General features: G+C 46.3%; 1 protein-coding gene across 1 annotated transcript in view; it reads left to right on the top strand.

The window, feature by feature from the left end:
- SLC2A1 (solute carrier family 2 member 1) overlaps positions 1 to 4,383 on the top strand; it is a 28,155-nt gene extending 23,772 nt beyond the window's left edge. The window contains exons 5-10 of the mRNA NM_001163971.2: positions 401 to 563; positions 655 to 842; positions 1,028 to 1,132; positions 1,601 to 1,702; positions 2,899 to 3,102; positions 3,492 to 4,383. Coding sequence (NP_001157443.1) covers positions 401 to 563; positions 655 to 842; positions 1,028 to 1,132; positions 1,601 to 1,702; positions 2,899 to 3,102; positions 3,492 to 3,692 — 963 coding nt within the window. The 3' untranslated portion in view covers positions 3,693 to 4,383. The remainder of the gene's footprint in view (positions 1 to 400; positions 564 to 654; positions 843 to 1,027; positions 1,133 to 1,600; positions 1,703 to 2,898; positions 3,103 to 3,491) is intronic.
- Positions 4,384 to 20,199: the final 15,816 nt, after the last annotated feature.

The following is a 20,199-nucleotide window of genomic DNA, read 5'->3' on the forward strand; positions in this document are numbered from 1 at the left end:
GGTTCCTCAGCGTGCCAGGCTCTTCCAGGCCTCCAGGCCTTGATACCTTTATAGATACACTCCCCTCTCTCCAGAAGACTTTCCCTTCCCCATCCCTAAAATCGTCCTGTGGCACAGTAGCAGCCCCCATGCCCTGTGCTGAACGCATTTGTAGCCATGTCATTTGTCCTCCCACCAATGCTAGTGAGGTAGGTCCTGCTTTCCCCTTGTTACAGATGAGGAAACTGAGGTTCAGAGAAGTTAAGCCTCACATTAGTGGCAGAGCCTCCAGAACTGGGGCTTTTTTTTTTTAAAGCAGCAGGTGAAGGCCTCTGTGGGTGGAGCGGGGACCAAGGCAGGGGCGCTCACAGCCACTCTCCCTCACCTCCCCCCAACCCCCCTCCATCCCTGCTTCCCCCAGGTGTTCGGCCTGGACTCCATCATGGGCAATGAGGAGCTGTGGCCCCTGCTGCTGAGCATCACCTTCCTCCCGGCCGTGGTGCAGTGCGTCCTGCTGCCCTTCTGCCCCGAGAGCCCCCGCTTCCTGCTCATCAACCGCAATGAGGAGAACCGGGCCAAGAGTGGTATGGGCAGGGCCCTGCCCTCCTCCCCACCCCCTGGCCCTGCCCTTCTTCCTGCTCTGAGCCACCCCCACCTTCCCTCCGGTCCCCCCAGTGCTGAAGAAGCTGCGCGGAACGGCAGACGTGACCCGAGACCTTCAGGAGATGAAGGAGGAGAGTCGGCAGATGATGCGGGAGAAGAAGGTCACCATCCTGGAGCTGTTCCGCTCGCCCACCTACCGCCAGCCCATCCTCATCGCTGTGATGCTGCAGCTGTCCCAGCAGCTGTCAGGCATCAACGCTGTGAGTGCCCCCACCTACCCTTTCCTGTGGCCCCTGCCAAAGGAGAAGCTTTCCTTTAGAACCTGAACCCATAAGGGCACTATGCAGTGTCCCCTTCATTCTCTACTCATCCTGTGTCCTATCCCGCTGGGATAGAGGCAGGGGCAGGGCCCTGGCTGAGCCCCAACGACTCCTCTGTCCTGTAGGTTTTCTATTACTCCACAAGCATCTTCGAGAAAGCGGGGGTGCAGCAGCCTGTGTACGCCACCATCGGCGCTGGCATTGTCAACACAGCCTTCACTGTCGTGTCGGTGAGTCTTGGTGTCATTGCCCCCCACCAGTCAACAGCCAGGGTCCAACTCAGGGCGGCAGGGCCTCATGACTGAATGGCAGTGTTTACTGTGAGCCATGCGCTCCATAAGTGCTATCTTATTTCACCCTCAACAACTTGGCAAGTCCATTACACATATCAAACAGCTGATGACACTGATGCTCAGAGAAGTGCAATGGCTCGCCCACAGTCACAGCCAGGATGCTCAGCTGTCTGACTTTCCAAGGCCAGCTCTCCCTTCTGTACTGCTGTCGGGCTCCAGGGCCAGCTCTCTCCTCCTTGGATCCTATGTGGTCCCCAAGCCCAGCCCTGGGGAGGAGATGGTACCCTCTTCCCCTTCATCTCTGCAGTGCCATATGGCTTTCCCAGCACTTGGGGTGAGCCTTTGGGCGGGGTGTTTCCAAGGGGCACCTGGCAGGGGTGGCACTGACACCGTCTCTACCCACAGCTGTTTGTGGTGGAACGAGCCGGCCGGCGGACCCTGCACCTCATAGGCCTGGGTGGCATGGCGGGCTGTGCTGTGCTCATGACCATCGCCGTGGCACTGCTGGTGAGTTGCCGTGCTCTGGGCGGGGAGGTGGCAGGGGGTGGGTGGAAAGCTCACACGGGCTTTAGATCCCAGAGGGCATGTCTCAGCCCCAGCCTGGCCAGCAGCACCCAGAGGCCAGGTGGGGCTGCCCTCCACCTAGTTCCACCCCCCAGGCCTGGACCTGACCTTTTGTCTCCTTAGCTTGTCTCCTTCCACCCTACTCATGCCCTGGCTTGAACTGGCTCCTTCCTGTTTGGGGCTTTCTCACAACAGCACCTCTGGCCCCAGACCCCAAGTTCCCTCTCCCCAGGGAGGTGCTTTGCCCAGTTCCAAACCTTTCAAAGTCTTCATCTGTAGCCTCAATTCATCTTCAGAACAGCCCTAGAAAGTAATGCCCTCCTCCCCACCTCAGCAGTGGCGTGGAAACATGCCCCATCTCATTCAGTCCTCACGACTGGCAGGGTAGGTCAATGAGTATTCCCATTTCACAGGGGAGGAAACAGCCCCAGTGAGGTTAGTAAAGCAGCAGATAAGGGCCGAAGCCAGGAATCGACCTCAGGTCTAAGCCTGTCACTGTAACCTCGGGGATAACCTTCTGCCAGGTGCTTCATGTGCATGAACACTCATTTCTCCAACCTCAGGGCAAGGAAAACACTCAGGTGCTCATTTTACAGCTGAACTAAAGCTTAGGAAATCTGGTGACTGCCAAGAGGTCCAGCACGTGGCAAGTGATGAGCAGCAGATCTGGGATCTGAACCAAAGCCTGTAACTCTTCTATTGTGGCCTCCTCGAGGAGAATGATTATGTACAGAACCACATGCCTAGGGTTTCCTCTGTGCCAGCCCTGAGCTGGGCACCTTCCCGGCTTCTAACACTCACCCCCAGGAATGTTCTCCCACATCCTCCTGCTGCAGGCCAACTGCTCTGCAGCCAGAGCCAGGGGACCACAGGGACCTCTTAGCACCTCCCACTTGCACAGAGGGTAGACTTGAGCTCACAGTCACCCTGCAGGACTTAGATCATCTTGTTCAGATGAGGAAAGTGAGACCTAGTGCAGGGTACCCAAGTCACACTGCAAATCCAGGAACAGCCCCAGGCCTCCTGCCTTCTAGCCCAGAGCCCTTAGCCCCGCCCTGGGCTGCCTCTGCAGTTTCTGTTTCCTCTGAGAATCCATCACTGCCCAATCTAACTGTCCTCCCCTCTCTTGTCCTCAACAGGAGCAGCTGCCCTGGATGTCCTATCTGAGCATCGTGGCCATCTTTGGCTTTGTGGCCTTCTTTGAAGTGGGCCCCGGCCCCATCCCTTGGTTCATTGTGGCTGAACTCTTTAGCCAGGGTCCTCGCCCTGCTGCCATTGCTGTCTCTGGCTTCTCCAACTGGGCCTCAAATTTCCTTGTGGGCATGTGCTTCCAGTACGTGGAGGTGAGAACGCTTGTCTCCACACTCACCGTGTCTCTCCTGCATGCCGGCCCCCATAGTGCTGTGCAAAGTGCTGTCCTAGCTGTTCACTGGGATCATGCTGAGGAGGAACTTGAGGCTCAGAAACCCAGTCACATCGCTAAGAATCCTGACCTCAACTCCAGGGGTCTTTCCTTAGCTTGGAATTGTCCCCACTCCCCTCTGTAGTGGGAACCCTTCCCTGGAGCCTGGTACGTGCCAGGTGCAGGCGGTCTCAATTATCCGGCACTCCCGGGTTGCGGGTGGCTGTTCCCTTTTTCAGGTCAAAGGCCCAGAGGTAAGGTGATGTAGCCAAGGTCTTACAACCAGGATCCAGGGTCAGGGCTCCAACCAAGTGTGTCTGTGTCTTTCAGCAACTCTGTGGTCCCTATGTCTTCATCATCTTCACCGTGCTCCTGGTTCTGTTCTTCATCTTCACCTACTTCAAAGTTCCCGAGACCAAAGGCCGGACCTTCGATGAGATTGCTTCTGGTTTCCGGCAGGGGGGAGCCAGCCAAAGTGACAAGACACCCGAGGAGCTCTTCCACCCCCTGGGGGCTGATTCCCAAGTGTGAGGCGCCCCGCACCACCAGCCCGGCCTGCTCCCAGCAGCCCCACGTATCTCTCGGAGCACAGGCAGCTGGATGAGACTTCCAAACTGACAGATCTCAACGGAGCCGGGCCTGGGGCTCTATTTTCTTCAGCCAGCAATGATGTCCAGAAGAATATTCAGGACTTTCATGGCTCCAGGATTTTAACAAAAGCAAGACTGTTGCTCAGATCTATTCAGACAAGCAACAGGTTTTATAATTTTTTTTATTACTGATTTTGTTATTATTTTTTTATCAGCCAGAGTCTCCTGTACCCACCCCCCAGGCTTCACCCTGAATGGCTCAGTGCCTATGGGTGGGGACCAAGCCCTACCTAGACACTTGCCTTCTTCACCAAGCTAATCTGTAGGGCTGGACCTGTGACCAAGGACACACTAATCGAACCACGGACTGAGGCTTCTACTCGAGGTGGCTCTGGCCGCTCCCTTCTGTTGGCCTGGATCTCCCCACCCTAGAGGTCAGGCTCCATTAGGATTTGCCCGTTCCCATCTCTTCCTACCCAACCACTCGAATTAATCTTTCCTTGCCTGAGACCAGTTGGAAGCACTGGAGTGCAGGGAGGAGAGGGGAAGGGCCAGAATGGGCTGCCAGGTTCTAGTCTCCTTTGCACTGAGGGCCAGATGATCAATCACTATGAGAGGAGGGCCACGGGGAGGCTGATAACTCACTGCTCAAGAAGACATGGACACTCCTGCCCTGCTGTGTATAGATGGAAAATATTTATATATATATTTTTTTTGGTTGTCAATATTAAATACAGACACTAAGTTATAGTATTTCTGGACAAACCAACTTGTAAATACACCACCTTACTCCCTCTGTAACTTACCTAAACAGATATAAATGGCTGGTTTTTAGAAATGTGGTTTTGAAATGCTTGTGGGTTGAGGTGTGGGAGAGAAGCAACGGCTGGAATGGCCTCAGACTTTTTGACTTGAGGTCCAGTCCCTTCCAGGCACCTCTGTTTGGTGTACTCTACTCTATTGCTCAAAAAGCTATATGATCCCTATTACCCAGAGAAAATCTAAATATCTTGGCATTCAAGGCATTCCCATTTTCCTTCGCATATGATAGATGGTATTCAAAAAATGACAGCTATGTGCTAAGCTTGATGCCCAGGCCTTGACATGCCTTATCTTGAATGTGAGGTAAGTACTATATGTACATTTGACAGGTTCAAAGAGATTATGTGCCTGAAGTGTCACAGCAAATAAGCCAAAACCCCTGCTTTTAGCAATTATGCTACACAAGCCCTACCCCATATCCAGCTGCTCCCCACACCCCCATATAAGCAAAATGAAACATGTTCATTTCTTGGGCCCAGTGAGCTGTCAAGCTGCCTTCTCCCACCCATTTCATTTGCAAATGCCCCCTCTGGTTCCAGCTCATGTGTTACTGCCTCCGCTTTAAAGACTTCTGACCCTTGTCTCTCACCCCTGAATTCCAAGACCGCTTCATCTGTTCCTTTCCTGTGACACTATACCCTTCCACCCTTTATCGCAGGGCCCAATTTCTCCCACATCTCAATTTCACGAAAGAAGTCTCCCTTTGGTTCATCTGGGTCTTCAGCACTAAGTGCAGAGCTTGGCACACAGCAAGCACTCCGAAAATATTTGATGTAATAAAACACCAAGGATATTTGTCCCGAGACTCGGCTGACAATGGTAGGGGTGGGGGGTGGAGACCGGTAATTTGCCTGTCGAAGCCTTCATAACTGCACACAAGCAAAACTATAAAATCTTGGCATGAAGTGGGGTTTTAAGGAGGGGCTGAGAAGGGAAAACGGATTTAATAAATGTAATTACCTACGTGTATTATCATCAGGTACAAAGAATCTGAGGAGTTACCCCTCCCCATCTCACAAGTGAGGAGTGAGGTTTAGAGAAGGGCTGGGGTCAGGTGGGACGGAGGAAGCCTTACGTGTACCCAAAAAAGCTTCTGTTGAAAGGAGTTATCTCTAAGCTTTACGAGGGGGCCCCCCGGAGGGACAGTGCAAAGAGAAGAATCAGGCCCAGCCTGCCAGGGGTGCACTCGGGGCTGTTAAAATTTATGGCGGCACTCTGGCAGCTGTTCCACCGAATGGAAAAGACACAAACCGGGGGCGGGGATAGGGCTGGGCGGGCGCGCCAGCCGCCAGAGCGTACGGATGCAAAGCAGATGGCGCGCAGACCCCGTGCCGCAACTTGGCCCCCGTGCGCCAGAGCCCCTGAAGCCGGGCAGAGCCTGGCGGCGCCCCAGCGCCACCCCGGTCCAGCGTTCCAGACCTGGATCTAAAAAGTACCGAGAGCCCACTCCCCGGTTCCCTCCCCGCACTGGGTTCGCACCTAGCTGCCGAGCGCCGGCCATTTCCCAAACTGCGGGGCGCACGCAGGCGCCGGGAGCCGGGGCCCGCCCAAGTCATGGCCCACAATGCTCCGGGAGGCACAGCTTCCGGTCCCTTGACGCCTTTTCTCTAGGGACCGCAGTCCACCGCGGGTGTAGATTGGGGGCCGGAGCGATCATCCATCCCCCGCAGACCCTAACTGCCATGCTCCACGTCAGGCTCAGCAATCGCGTACCCACATCGCGAGCCTCCCTTTGTCCACACGCAGGAGGGGCGGAGCTATGCGGCGTCTCTACCAATCAGAGCCGCACGGTTGGGATGCCGAGGGGCGGGCTCCAGGCCTCCACCAATCGCTGCTCCGGGAGGCGGCCCAGGCGGCGATCCAGGCGCTGGCTGTTAGGGGTACTGTGCACGTGGGTCTTCTGGGAGATGTGTTTGCTCCAGGAGCAAGCCACGGTGGCTGCTTTAGCGCCAGCACTCTGGGGAGTGTAACTCACCTGGGCTACCTGTTGCGCAAAGTGACGTCTACGGTTTCTTACGAAAGGGGTGAATAGGTAATGGGGCTGCTCCCAGGTCGTCATCTTTTCCAGCGCTAAGTTCGGTGACAGTTTTGTGACATCGTTTATCTGATATCCTGGGCTTAAAAGTCGCCTTTCCCTCGAAACCTTCCAGATCAGGTTCCCCCACTGGACCCCAAAGAGTCCTGTTTCCCCCATCAAAGCTCTCTCCACACTGTACAAGAGTTGACTGTCCTTCCACCAGACTGGGGAGGCAACTTCTAAGTCATCCCTTTGTCTCCAATTCCCACCACAGAGTATGGTCTGGAGTGTTGAATGAATGCACGAGAATTTAGACTCAAAGTGGTTCCACAATCTGAGTTCTTCAGGGTGGTTTTAGGCAGACAACCCAACAATTCAGAATGTGTATTTAATAATAGGGAAAGAATATTCATTCTCGCCTGTCAAAACTACATTTTTAATGCCCCCTCTCTCAAACTATGATTTTTATTTGTTTCCTACAAATCTGACCCCTTCTGTCCTTTGCAATTGCTGGCCATAGTGCAGCCACTCATCATCTCTCCTAGGACCACTACAGCACCTCTTCACTGTTCTCTCTGCTTCCTGTCTCTTTCCTCTCATTCTCCACGCTGCACTCTTGGTGATCTTTCTAAAATGCACATTTAGTCATGTCTCTCTCCTGCTTAAAACCTTGCCTGGGTCCCCATTTCCCTTAAGATAATGTCCAGCTTCCTTAGCCGGGAAATTCAAGGCCATTCACCATCAGTTTCTAGCTCTCAGATGCAGCCTCATCCCTCACCACTGCCCACGACCCCACCCCAATTGATGCAGGCTCAGTGTGCCAAGGAGTAGAAAGAAAGATTTCTTGGATTCTCAAGGTCTGGTAGTAGTGCTCCTTTATTCAGAGAATAGCATGGGCACAGGACCCATGAGCAGTAAGAGCCACAACATGGGGACAGGACCCATGGGCAGTGAAGAGCTGCAATGGGTTGAGGGTAGGGCTAAATTTATAAAGCATAGTATGTGAGTTATTTCTTTACAAGACAAAGGAAAAATCATGAAAAACATTGTTAAAATGGTATCAGTGTAGGTGGGGTCTGGTTATTGGGTGGCCCTATAACTTTGGATAAGAATCAGGTCAGATCAGGTCAGGACGTCCTATGCTTCCTAGAGGATGATATAGATCTGAATGTAGGGCAGGATGCCTTGGGCTTCTCTCCCTGGGGCAGCCTTGATCCTCATCATAAAATCCCCCCTGAACCCATTTGGCCCTGAAATCTTTTGGGGATATAGACTATGGTCAATCTTCCTTAACTACTTCCAGCTGTACAAAGTCATAGAGCTGTCCCTAAATGGGGCCATAGGGGTACAGGCAGAAAGTTCAGTGGACAGGAAGGTTGCATCCAGAGTCCAAGGCTGACAAGGTATACAGATCCTCTGGAGATGAGAGAATCATTTGACAAGAAGGAGTCCAGGAGGTGAAACTGTTGACATGTGGAAGACAATGAAATATACAACAAATTATAATAAGAAATACCAGCAATGTGATTAACCCAATGAATAACGCTTTGATAGTAGTCGAGAGGCCTTGACCTGACCAGGAGTCCAACCAATCATTTGGGGATAGGGTAGGGTCAGACATGGATTTAATTTGGTGGCTTATATGAGATAGGAAGCCAGAGATATTTTGATGGTGGTCAGGAATATAGACACAACATTCAGTTTTTATAGTGGCACAAGGTTTAAATTTTTGATTTAAAGAAAGTCCAGGTTCTGCTCAGGTCCAGCCTGAACTTAAGCTCAACTTGGTGACAACAGAGGTGGTGACGAATGAAACAGACACAGAAAGAAAAAGAGGAGATCAGGCCTCCCCCTCCTGGCCTCTTCCCGATGGTTATCAAGATAAGAGTCACATAACAGTTCCCATGCTGGGGCACACAACCCCAGCAGGACAGTTCACAGAATAAATCACAGGTCTCCTATCCTCATAACCAACTCAGTAGGCACCTAAAATACTCAACAAGTCAACTGCCAAGAGAGGGCGCCCCACTTAGGGTCGCCAGGGTGATCAGGCCCAGAAACCAGAGTGGGAGCTCTCAGGGGTGGAGCTTTTGACTCTTTGAAGATTCCTTTGTTTCTCGGTTGCAAAGCTCAAACAGAGACCAAAATGGCCACTGTAACTTTAAGAGATGAAAGGAAAGTTCCATTACCTTGAAAATCCTCCCTGAACCTAGGGTGGCATCCTACCCATTGTTCCTCCTGTGGGGTTCCTATAGCAAGGGGTGATGGGGGGGGGGGCTCCCCCTGCATTGCATCTCTTGTATGTCTTCCCTATTGTGCCTGGCAGTAATAGGTGCCTGGTGAATGGTTCCAGAGATAAAAGAATAGAGAAAAACAGTGAGGAATTTTCCACTGATCTGGGGGATATTCTACCCAATTGTGTCCTGGACCCATTCTCCCAAGAAGGGGTTCCCACACTTAACCAAAGTTTAGAGTTTGGTACTTTCCTTGAACCAGAGTCCTGATTGGGACTTTCCCACAGTTCAGTGTGGTCAGGAGCCATAGGGAGGGATGCCAATCCAACCTTAGGAAAAGAAACCTGCCACAGGAGTCTTGGAGATTGGCAACCGTCCTAATGACTTAAGTGGTCAACCTGTGCCCATGTAAAATTTATATATTAGAGATAGGATTAGGAAGGAATGGATTAATTCATTCTTCATCACCCTTATGCTTAAGGTACTGATTCTCTTTGAGCTGGATGCCATGGTTTGCCCCATAGAGTAGCCATGGGCAGCAAACATGGATTCATACAGCTGTCTGAGAAGGTTCCCGATGGAAAAGTGAATTTAGATCCATCCTTAAAAAAGAGGAAGGCACAAAGAAGAAAAGGGCACTTTCCAGAACTTAAGATCACAAGCCGATGAAGCAAGATCCCCATATGGGCCACCGGAAGAAATGATACGGGCTCAGTGAGCTGAGGAGTCGAAAGAAAGATTTCCTGGATTCTCAAGGTCTGGTAGTAGTGCTCCTTTATTCAGAGAATAGCATGGGAACAGGACCCAGGGCAGTGACGAGCTGCAATGGGTTGAGGGTAAAGCTAAATTTATAAGGCATAGTATGTGAGTTATTTCTTTACAAGACAAAGGAAAGATCATAAAAAACATCGTTAAAATGGTATCAGTGCAGGTGGGGTCTGGTTATTGGGTAGCCCTATAAGTTTGGATAAGAATCAGGTCAGATCAGGTCAGGACGTTCTATGCTTCCCGGAGGATGATATAGATCGGTATGTAGGGCAGGATGCCTTGGGCTTCTCTCCCTGGGGCAGCCTTGATACACATCACCAACCATCTTCCAGGCATTGATTACTCTGTCCTCTGACCTCCATGTACTCCTTCCCCTACAAGCCTTTGGGGTTCCCTCTACACAGACTGCTCTCCCAGCTACTCTTGTTTTCCACCAGGTAATCACATCCCATCACAGCCTAAGGAGTTGGCTGAGGAAACTCCTAGTTGGGGCCTGGCTCATCATTCTTTGGGACACTGCTGCTACTACTCTTTGTTGTGTGAACATTTAGGTCAGAGCAGGTTTTAACCTCAACCTCTCAGGGGTTCAGAGAGAATAGATTGCTTTGGAGATAACCCTTTACTAGGACTATTTCAACAAATCCATTTGGAAACCCTGTCCCTGGCACCCCGGAATTATCTTCCTAAAACAGTGTCTGACCACATTACTCTATGGCTTAATGCTCCCCACTGTCTCATGGTAAAGCCCAAATTCCTTAACCTAGCAGTCAAGATCTTTCACATTCTGGTCTTTGGAGACCTTTTCTCCCAATACTCTCCTTTAACACCCTAAGATCCAGCCAAGTGACATACTCAGTGTTCCCTGGACAGCTTCTCACCTAACTGTCTCACCCTAAAACTTTTTGTTCAAGCTCCTTCTTTCTCCTGGTCTGCCTTTGGTCTCTCCAAAGTCTGTCTGATCTAAAAAAGACCAAATTAACTGTCACTTTCTCCATGAAGCATTTGTTCATTCCTTCAACTGTTGCTTAACTGAGCACTTAACGTACACTCTTTGCCGATCTTTCTCCTAAGCTATGTGTTGTCTTGGAAAGAACATGGTTTCTAGAGTCAAATAGAGCTGATTTCAGATTCTTGCTCTGCTACTTAGCTGAATAACCTTGAGCAAGTCACTTCACCTTTCTGATCTTCAGTCTTCTCATCAGTCGTGATATGAAATAAGATAATGTATGTGGAGTGCAGGTATCAGCTGGAGTTACTCCATATTCCCCCTTCCACACTATTCAGAAAATCACCCCCAAGATTTCTGTGAATTCCCAGGGATCTCTTCCATTCCCAAGGTCATCTCTGGCTCTGATGGTCGGGAAATTCAAAGGTCCAAAGGCGGGACCACGTTTGGTGTGTTGGAGGACCAGCAAGGAGGCCAGGGCGTCTGGACCAAGGTGACAGGTAGGTGAGATCACAGAGGTGGCAGGACGCCAGATCATGCAGGGCCTTGTAGATCACTCGAGGACCTTGTTTTTTGTTTTGTTCTGTTTTTTAAGGTAAGAAGAGACTTGACACTTTTGTTATTTTATTTGTGTTAATTATAAGCGGTTACAGTCAGCAGGTTCGTTATTATAGGGTTGGTGAACAAATCCAGCCTCCTATGGCATATTTTACACCTTTGAGGCGACCAACACCATTCCTTGCATTTCAAAATATATAATTATCTATGATAAAAATACAGCTGTAAGGTCACAACAACCCATGGAAGATAATTAGGAAAACAATCCTCTGACTATTACAGTAATTTTGTTGCCCTTTCTAGCAAGGAGTCTTCAGAATTCAATTGCTCTCTAAGACGAAAATAAGTATAAAGAATAAGTATAGATTTAACTTAAACTTTATAAAAACTGGTAGGTAAATATTCTCTCACCTCTCTCCTTTCTTTCCAAGCAGAGGGTACAAGATCTGTTGGTGCTTTGTCTTTTCAAGAATGCTTGTGCCAATAGGCTTTACTCAAAGTTTCTCATGACGTACCGTTGACTCTTGTTGCCTTGGATTTAAAATCTAATTTTAAACAAGGTCCATCAAAGTATTCGGGGCTTATAATTTCTTTCCACACACCGTAGTGTAGGTTGGGATGTAACTACAGTGAGTCTCCGTCCCCCTACAGCCCTGACATCTGGTTCTCAGTGGTAGACCTCAAAAAGCAGTGAGGGTAGAGGTGAGAAGTGTGGGCTCTGGGTCATGTCGCTTAGGGACAAAACCTCATCACTTCTTATTGTCTTTTTACAGAGGTGGGAGTGGAGGCTAAGACAAGGGACACAGTTAATAATACCTACCCCGGGTGCCTATGAGGATTAGACAAGACCAAGTTGATATGCTCTTAATGTAGTGCTTGACCATAAAAATGGTAAAAATAGGAGCTATTATTATTTCCTGACACTTTATTTCTCCATCCCTGTCATGTCTTTGAGCTCTGCTTTCTATTGGCCAAGATTATAGCTAGCTGATCTCCCAAACTAAACGCCTACTGAGGAAGCCAAGGTGAGTGCCAGCTTTGCCATCCCTGCTTGGAGGTTACCTATATTTATGGCCACAGTGATCCCTGGTGGCGAAGTTTCTGTCTTTAATACCAATAGTAGCTGATGTTTAGGTAGTGAGTGATATTTGTCAAGCACCATTTTAAATCCACGACATATATTAATACATTGAATCCTAACGACAACCTATGAGGGAGATACTATGATTAGGCCCGTTGTGTAGATGAAGTCATTGCAGTTGGGCCACCAACATGAACCACACTCTTGACCGACCTCCTATTTCCATCATGGCTTAGCTGCCTCCTTGGCAATCAAATCGAGAGGGAAAACCCATCTTCTTATCTCCTATTACTCTGCCCAAAAGAAGAGGCAGTTATTTCCATTTATTGCTGAACAAACTGAGACATAAAGAAGTCCAGCAGCTCTGTTCTTGTCAGATCATCACCCCTAGGGGCAGTGCTACGTGCTTTCTGTCAAGTGCAGCTACTTATGTACATGAAGTGTGGTGGCTAAGAAAATGATCTTGAAATAGGAAGCACAGAGTTTTAATCTAAGTAATGCTGCATATTGACTCTGTGACCTCTCAGACTCTGTTTCTTTCGCTATGAGATAAGGATAATAACTGACTCTATCTCACAGGGTGTGCTTAATATTGAATGAGGGACATGCAGGTCAAGGGAAGCGTCTGGCAGGCCTTGAGTGATGAGGATACGCAGCTGCCCAGGGCCACATATAGAAGCAGCAGGGTTTGTGTTTGGCCGGAGGGTAGGCTGGTCCCTCTTCACCTTCAGAAGAAGCTCTCCATGTTTATTTCAGACCCACACACAGTGAGAAAAGTGTGTCACAGTGGGCTGTCTTCTCTCACTAGCCTCTCACTTCAGAGAGGTAGGGAAATGGAATGAACGGCTCTCTCTAGGGCCTGAATGTCTCCCTTGCAGCTTTGCTCCTGTTCCTAAGCAAGGCTTGGCTTCTGAGTGGTCACTGCCACGCTCTTGGAATGGGTGCAGTTGAAGATGTCCTTCCTCTGCACAGCCCAAGTGAAAAATGTCAGGAACTGCACTTCACAGAGGCTCAAGTCCAGGCACCCCACACACCCTCCCCTGGAACTGAGCAGCACTCCTTCCATGTCTGCAGATGTGCTGTCTCTGGGACAGTGCTCCATTTCATAGGGTGTCTGGCAGCATGGGTCTCGGATTTGTCCCAGTCTGCCCTCTATGTCTATGGTTTGGTGGGTATCTGGGTCGATTTGTGGCTAGGTTCTTCACATTGTTAACAGATTAATAGGAGTAACCCTGAGCCAGGACCTGGACCTATTCTGGGAGCCCTCTGACCTGCCTATCCCCATGCCCCAGGCCTTGGGCATCAGGAACTTTATGGGGGTGCTCCATAGACACAAACTAACAACCTTAAACCACCCAACATCACACACGACAACCCAATCCTCTATAGGACTCAATCCATTACCAAGCGCTCTATGGTGGCCCATTCTAACCTGGATCTGGGGCAAAACCAATCACAGTAACTAATACCTTCCATGTATCTCTTCCCTTAGATTAGGTGCTCCTTAAAGGCCACTAGAACAGTGTCCCCAACGGGGATCAGCCTAACACACAGAAGTTATCAATAAGTGTTTGATGAATTTGACTTTCCATCCTTACACTACATAGCTACCACCCATAATAACATAAAAACACTTTTCCATCTTCAGTTTCCTTTCTTTTCTGAGGTAACAAACTCAGGCTCCTATAATCTGGGTTTTGTTCATTTAGACCAGTCCCTAAACAGCTTTCATGTCAGTCACTGAAGCAAGGCAAGACAGGTATCCCTGCCTTCAAAATGCAGCGATGGGAAGAATCAAGGATACACAAGTAAGTTCTAGCATATAGTGATTCTGGGCCAAAAGGAAGAGTTAGCAGTAAACCTGAGTAATGTAGGGAGGTACTCCCAAGAACCTGAAGTGAGACAGGTAAGTTTGCCTGCTGCAGTAGACATCTGTTTCTGCTGCCTGTCATCCAATCACCCTTGTGGTGGAGTTGACTCCAGGCACGGCCGGTTAAACATCACATTCCTCCAGACACAGTGATTGGTTCCAGAAGAGACGTGTGAGCTAATCTGAGTCAATGAGATGCAATGATTCTTTTGTGTGAACAGTTGGGAAAGAGGCCGCAGTTTTTAGCTGTACTTGAGCCCAGACGGATAGCACCAGTCCTCTTGCACCACAGGAGAAAGAAAGCCTGTCTGTGAATGGAGCCAACACAGACAGAGGGCCAGAGAGAAGCAGGGTTTGAGTCTGTAGGAACCCTGCCTGAAGCCAGGCTTTTCAGTTACGTGAGCCAATAGTCTCTTTCCTTGAGCTGAAATTGACTGCTTAGCTATAAAATCAACCTGCAGTGCATATTAGCGGACATCGATTAAGTCACTTCAAATGTTTTATTGAATTGCTCTGAAGCCACTTGACTTTCCATGGGGTCGGTTGGTCAGGAAAGCCACATACGAACTAGTTAAGAGCACAGGCTTTAGAGGCAGGCGTGCATGGAGTCGACTGCTGGCTTCTTAACCTTTCTGAGCTTCAGTTTCTTCGTTGGTTAAATGAAGATAATAATAGCGTCAATGTGATTTTTTTTCTTGTCTCAAGGCAGATTTTGTGATCACAAAAGACTGTTTACAGCATCTTAGGTTTTAAATCAATATTAAATTTTTCATCTACAAACTCAAAACCCTGGTTTTATTTAAGATTTAAAAGTTCAGTTTTTACAAGTATACTGTTCTATTTATAAGTTGATTATATTTATATCAAATAATAATTAGGCTTAAGGGGATCTTTTATTATTGTTCAAGTAACTTAGGTAGAACAAACTAAATTCCGTTAAATAATTGATCCCGTTTTTAAACTTATAAACTGTACTTGCATTAAGCATTTTAAACTGAATTTGTAAATTTCACATATTCCCTTTTCATTTCACACCTGTCATATGCCTGATCAATCAGGCTTCATCCTGAATAAGCAAGTCCTTCCCAAGGACTTAACAAAAACTGGTTACTTATATATAAATAACATATGTATCTAGTGGATCTAGTTGTCAAATAGTCCAATACTATTTACAAACAATTAAATTTTCTTACAGCTCACAGGTCTAATCCATCAAATTAGGCTAATTTATCAGATTCTTCAATCTGCCATATTATTTCAGAATTACACTTTAAGTGCCAAACACACACACATATACACACACACAAGCTTGTTTCAAACACAAAAGCATTAATATGGTAGGTTTGATTTACTTGTCATCTCTATTTTAATTCTAAGCCTTTTCAGTTTTGAAAAGCCACTTGCTCACTGAGAAAGAAGTTCTAGCATCTCCAAGGAGTTAGATTACTGGGTCAACAATTCACCATCGTGATAGAGTTACCTCTGGGGGGCCATGTTGAGGGGACCGGCTCAACAATTCATGGCGGTGATACAGTTACCTTCTCAGGAAGGCTGGGGTTCACGTCTTAAAACAAGCTGAGGCTATTGGGTTGACAGTTTATTAACACAGTAAGATCATTATCCGTCAGATTTGATGCTGGGGAGCAGGTTCTGAGCCTTGCAGGCTTCCAGGATGAATCTACCTGAGCCGAATGTGGATACCACGAGCCCTTTTTATAGTCACCGTAACAAGTGTGGACTTCTAGTCCATATCCTCCTCCTGGGTTCAAACTACACCCTCTGTAATTCACCTGGTGCAAATTTGCAACCTCACCCAGGTTGCAAGAGAGGAAACCTCTCATGGTTTGAGTGGGTTCTTGAGCTATCTAAGATATTTTAATGCAGTTGTTCTTTAAAAAGTACGGAGGCCTTTCCACCCTTCTTCCAGGATTCCCATGTAATTGTAGAATTCCCAATAATTGCTCTGGGTGCAGCCTGAGCATCAGGATTTTCAAAGCTCCCCAAGTGGTTCTAACATGCAGCCAAGGTTGAGAACCATTGTTATGTCTTCTCCTCTAGCTCTAGAGACATACGAATTTTATTGCATCAGATCTTGAACACTTCTCATACCTCTCCGTGTCTGCCGCAAATTGTGTTGATTATAGGAAAGTTATAATACAGAACAGTGGTTAAATTTTAGGCCCTAGAGTTAGACTGCTTAGGTTAACCTCAAGTGAATGTCTTGGCTTCTCTGTGCCTTAGTGTCACTATCTGTAAGATGGGGATAATGATTGTACCTATCGCCTTAGGTTTTTAAAAAAGTAGGAATAAGTAGGCATCATATGTGTAATGCTTACTGAACAGCCCCTGCACATATTAGGTGCTCAAGAAATGTTAACTACTCTTATTATCATTATTTTTCATGCAAATGATCACATAATCTGCAAATAAATCTCTTCCTTTCCAATCTTTATACTTCCTCTTTCATATTGTGGTCTTATTATGTTGGTCAGGACCTCCAATATCATGGTGAGTATTAGTGGTGATAGAAGTACCCCATCTTATTGGCCTGTTTAGCTACCAAAGTTAAAGGAAATACCTCTAAGGTTTGGAAGCATACTTGTACTTTAAAGTATGAAGTTTGGTGGAGGTTTTGCTATAGATGCTCATTCTTACATGCAGGAATTTCTCTTCTTTTCTTATTTTTGAAGAGGCACTGAATTTTATTGCATGCTTTCCTTGCATCAAGGGAGGTGATCATGTGGTTTTCCTCCTTTATTAAGATGAATTCCATCTTTTGAAAGGACAGTATTAATCAAAGAGGGGAAATTGAGAAGAGGAATTTATCATATAGGAGGAGGAAAAGGCATCAGGGTTAACTAAAAGAAATGAAACTAATTAAGTCAGTAAATTTGGGAGAAACTATTCAGATCAGTCAGACCTTTGGAAGAGAGAGGAAAAAAACAAGGAAAAATTACAGACTGTTTCCATTTTTGCGGCCACAAAAGTGAAGGTTTCAGGAACACAGTGGGTGATTAACCAAGCAGAACTGAAGTCTCAGAGATGCTGCACTGCGTCCCCTCTGTTCTTTGCTGCCCTTTCCTCTTTCCAATTGCAATAGGTGCATTTTCCAGCTTTTTGTTTTTTCTGAACTTTTTATTTTGAAAAATAATCCCGAGGAAAGGTGAGATTATAGCACAACGAATTAATAGCTTATCCATCACCTAGGTTCGCCAGTTGTTAACATTTGGCCACATTTTATTTATGTAGGTATCCATCTATATATTTTTTTCTTTTTCTGCTGAACCATTTGAAAGTTCCAGACATCATGACATTTTATGCCTGGATACACAGCATGTAACTTTTTAAGATCAAGAACATTCTCCTACATATCTGTAATACCCTTATCACAGCCAAGAAATATGACATTAATATAATTATATCCAATATACAATAACATACTAAAATTTCATCAGTCATTCCCAAAGTTACCTTTATAACTTTTTTCCTATTTGATCTAAGACCCAATTAAGGATCCCGTATTGCATTTGGTTGTCAAGCCTTTTTAGTGTCCTTTAATCTTTATCTTTAATCTAGAACAGCACACACACACATGTGCATGTGTGCACGCATACACATAGATAGTATTTTATGACTCTACTATTTTTGAAGAATCCAGGGAAGTTGTCTTTTAGAACGTCCCACAGTCTGGATTTGGTCACTTTTCTCCCACAATTAGATTCAAGTTAACCATTTTTGGCAAAAATACTGCATACATGATGTTATGTACTTCTCATTACATCACATCGTGAGGCACATAATGTCAGTTTGTCTCACTGTTGGGGATGGTTAAGTTTGATCACTTGGTTCAGGTCCCAATTTTAAAGGTAACTTTTCCCCTTTGTAGTTAATCAAGTAACCTATGGAATGATACTCTGTGTAAGTATTCTGTTCTGCAACAATCTTTCACCCAATGGTTTTAGCATCCGTTGATGATCCTTACCTGAATCTATTCATTACACTGAAGTTAGCTCTACCTTGGGAGAAGGTCTCGGGAGGCACTTACAAGGGATTTACGCAGAAGACAAAGACATGATGTCATGAAAGAAAAGATTATCTTAGGTCTTTACACTCAAAGAGAGCTTCTGGGTTCTGGATCTATAAAACAGTCAAGTCTCCTGTCGATTTCAATCTAGTCAGTTTAAGTTAGTCACTTATGCGGTTGCACATCTATTTTATCTGTGTGTTGAAATTGTTAGCCTTGCTGTGTGAATGAACGCCAGACATTCGTTCCCTATGTAATTCGGCCTGGATCAGAGTAACTGTCGTCGCTGACTGCTTTGACTGTTCTCCTGGCTTGTGCTATTGCCTGCAAAGAAGTAGTGGGACTAGGTGAAGAAGCCAAAAACAGTGACGGAGTGTCTAATTTTCGAAAATCCGTACATCCCTGGAATAAGCTGTACTTTGGTTGTAATACATTATTTTTAAATTTACTATTGGATTTAAAATTTCATATTTTTATTTAGAATTTTTGCATCCATGTTCACAAATGAGATTGTCCATTCTACTGTTCTTAAATAGTTTTGGCATCAATATTATATTAACTTCTTAAAAATGAGTTGGATAATTTGTCCCCTTTGGAATAACATGTGTAAGTTAAGAATTATCTGTTCCTTTGAAAGGCTAGTAAAAATTCACCAATAAAACAGTCTGACTTCATTGCTTTTAAGGAAGAGACTAGATAAATAAGTTGTGGCATTTCCTCTAATACAATAGTATTCGTACAATAGAGCAGTAAAAGTCAAAGAACACAGCGTCATGCAATAAAGATAAATCTCAAAACCATAAAGCCAGTTACTCTTGTTATCCTTGTTTGTTTTGCTCTTGTGAACAATGCTACTGTAAACATTCTTCTACACGTCTCTTGGTGTGCACGTGAGAGAGTCTCTGTAGGACATTTATCTAGTAGTAGAATTGCTAGCTTGTAGGGTACATGCATGTCCAACTTTTTAAGGTAATGCTGTACTATTTTCCTAGGGGCTTTTCCAATTTACACCAGTATCAGCAACATCTGAAAGCCCCCGTTACTCCATAGTCTAGCTAACATTTGGTATTATCTAACTTTGACATTTGGTGGTTGTCAAATTTGGATTTTATTGTGGTTTCAACCTACATTTCCCTGATTTCAAATGAACCCGAAAATTTTTTCATGTGTTTACGGGTTACTCGTGCTTTCTCCTGAGTGAAAATACTCCTCATTTCTTTGTCCATTTTGCTAATGGACTTGTCTTTTTCTTATTGATTTATAGAAGTTATTTATCTATTCTAGATATTAAATCTTACTCAGTTTTAGGTGTTGCAATTATTCTTTCGGTTTGCCGCTCATCTTTTTGCTCTCTTTATGTGAATAGAAATGCTTAATGTTCACGTAGTCACATTTATTGATTTTCTTCCTTTTGGTTTATTCTTTTTTGGTTAGATTAAGAAACATTTTCCAATCTTGCAGCCACAAATACAATCTTCCATATTGTCTTCTCTAATAGTTTTCTTTTCCTATGAAGGTCTTTAATACTCTAGGAATTGATTTTTATGTATATTGTAAGATAGGGATCCAGTTTTATTTTGCCTCTAATCGATAATCAATTGTCCAAACACCATTTACTTTAGAGAGTCTGTGGTTTGTTTTTTCTTTTTAATTTTCAATTTTGAAATAATTTTAGATTCACAGGTAGTTGCAAAGAAAGTCAAGAGGCCCTGTATAGCCTTCACCCATTTCCCCTCGGTGGTTATTGAGTTGGAAAAACTCAGTTTCCTTCTGTTTATCCTTTACTCTCATACCACTGCCACACTCACAACAGTTCTGATACCAGAGGTGAGGGATGGGGGCGGGGGGGGGGGCGGCGTTCCCCAGAACAGGCAGTTCTCTGCTACACCACCTGGGTTTCCTACAAATTAACTCAATTCTGACACTATCTGCCTGGACATAGCACCAGAACCCACAGGTTAGGGGCTCAGTCCCACGAGACTGCTTCCACTTCAGATGCCAATCGCGAGCAGTAGGTCTCCCAGCTACCCGCAACGTCTGTCCGACTTGGCTACAAAACTGAGTTCCCAAGACCTCCTCCTCCTTGGATTCCATTATTTGCTAGAGTGGCTCACAGAACTCAGGGAAA

Source organism: Equus caballus, chromosome 2 (assembly GCF_041296265.1).
Source record: "Equus caballus isolate H_3958 breed thoroughbred chromosome 2, TB-T2T, whole genome shotgun sequence".
Classification (NCBI taxonomy): domain Eukaryota; kingdom Metazoa; phylum Chordata; class Mammalia; order Perissodactyla; family Equidae; genus Equus; species Equus caballus.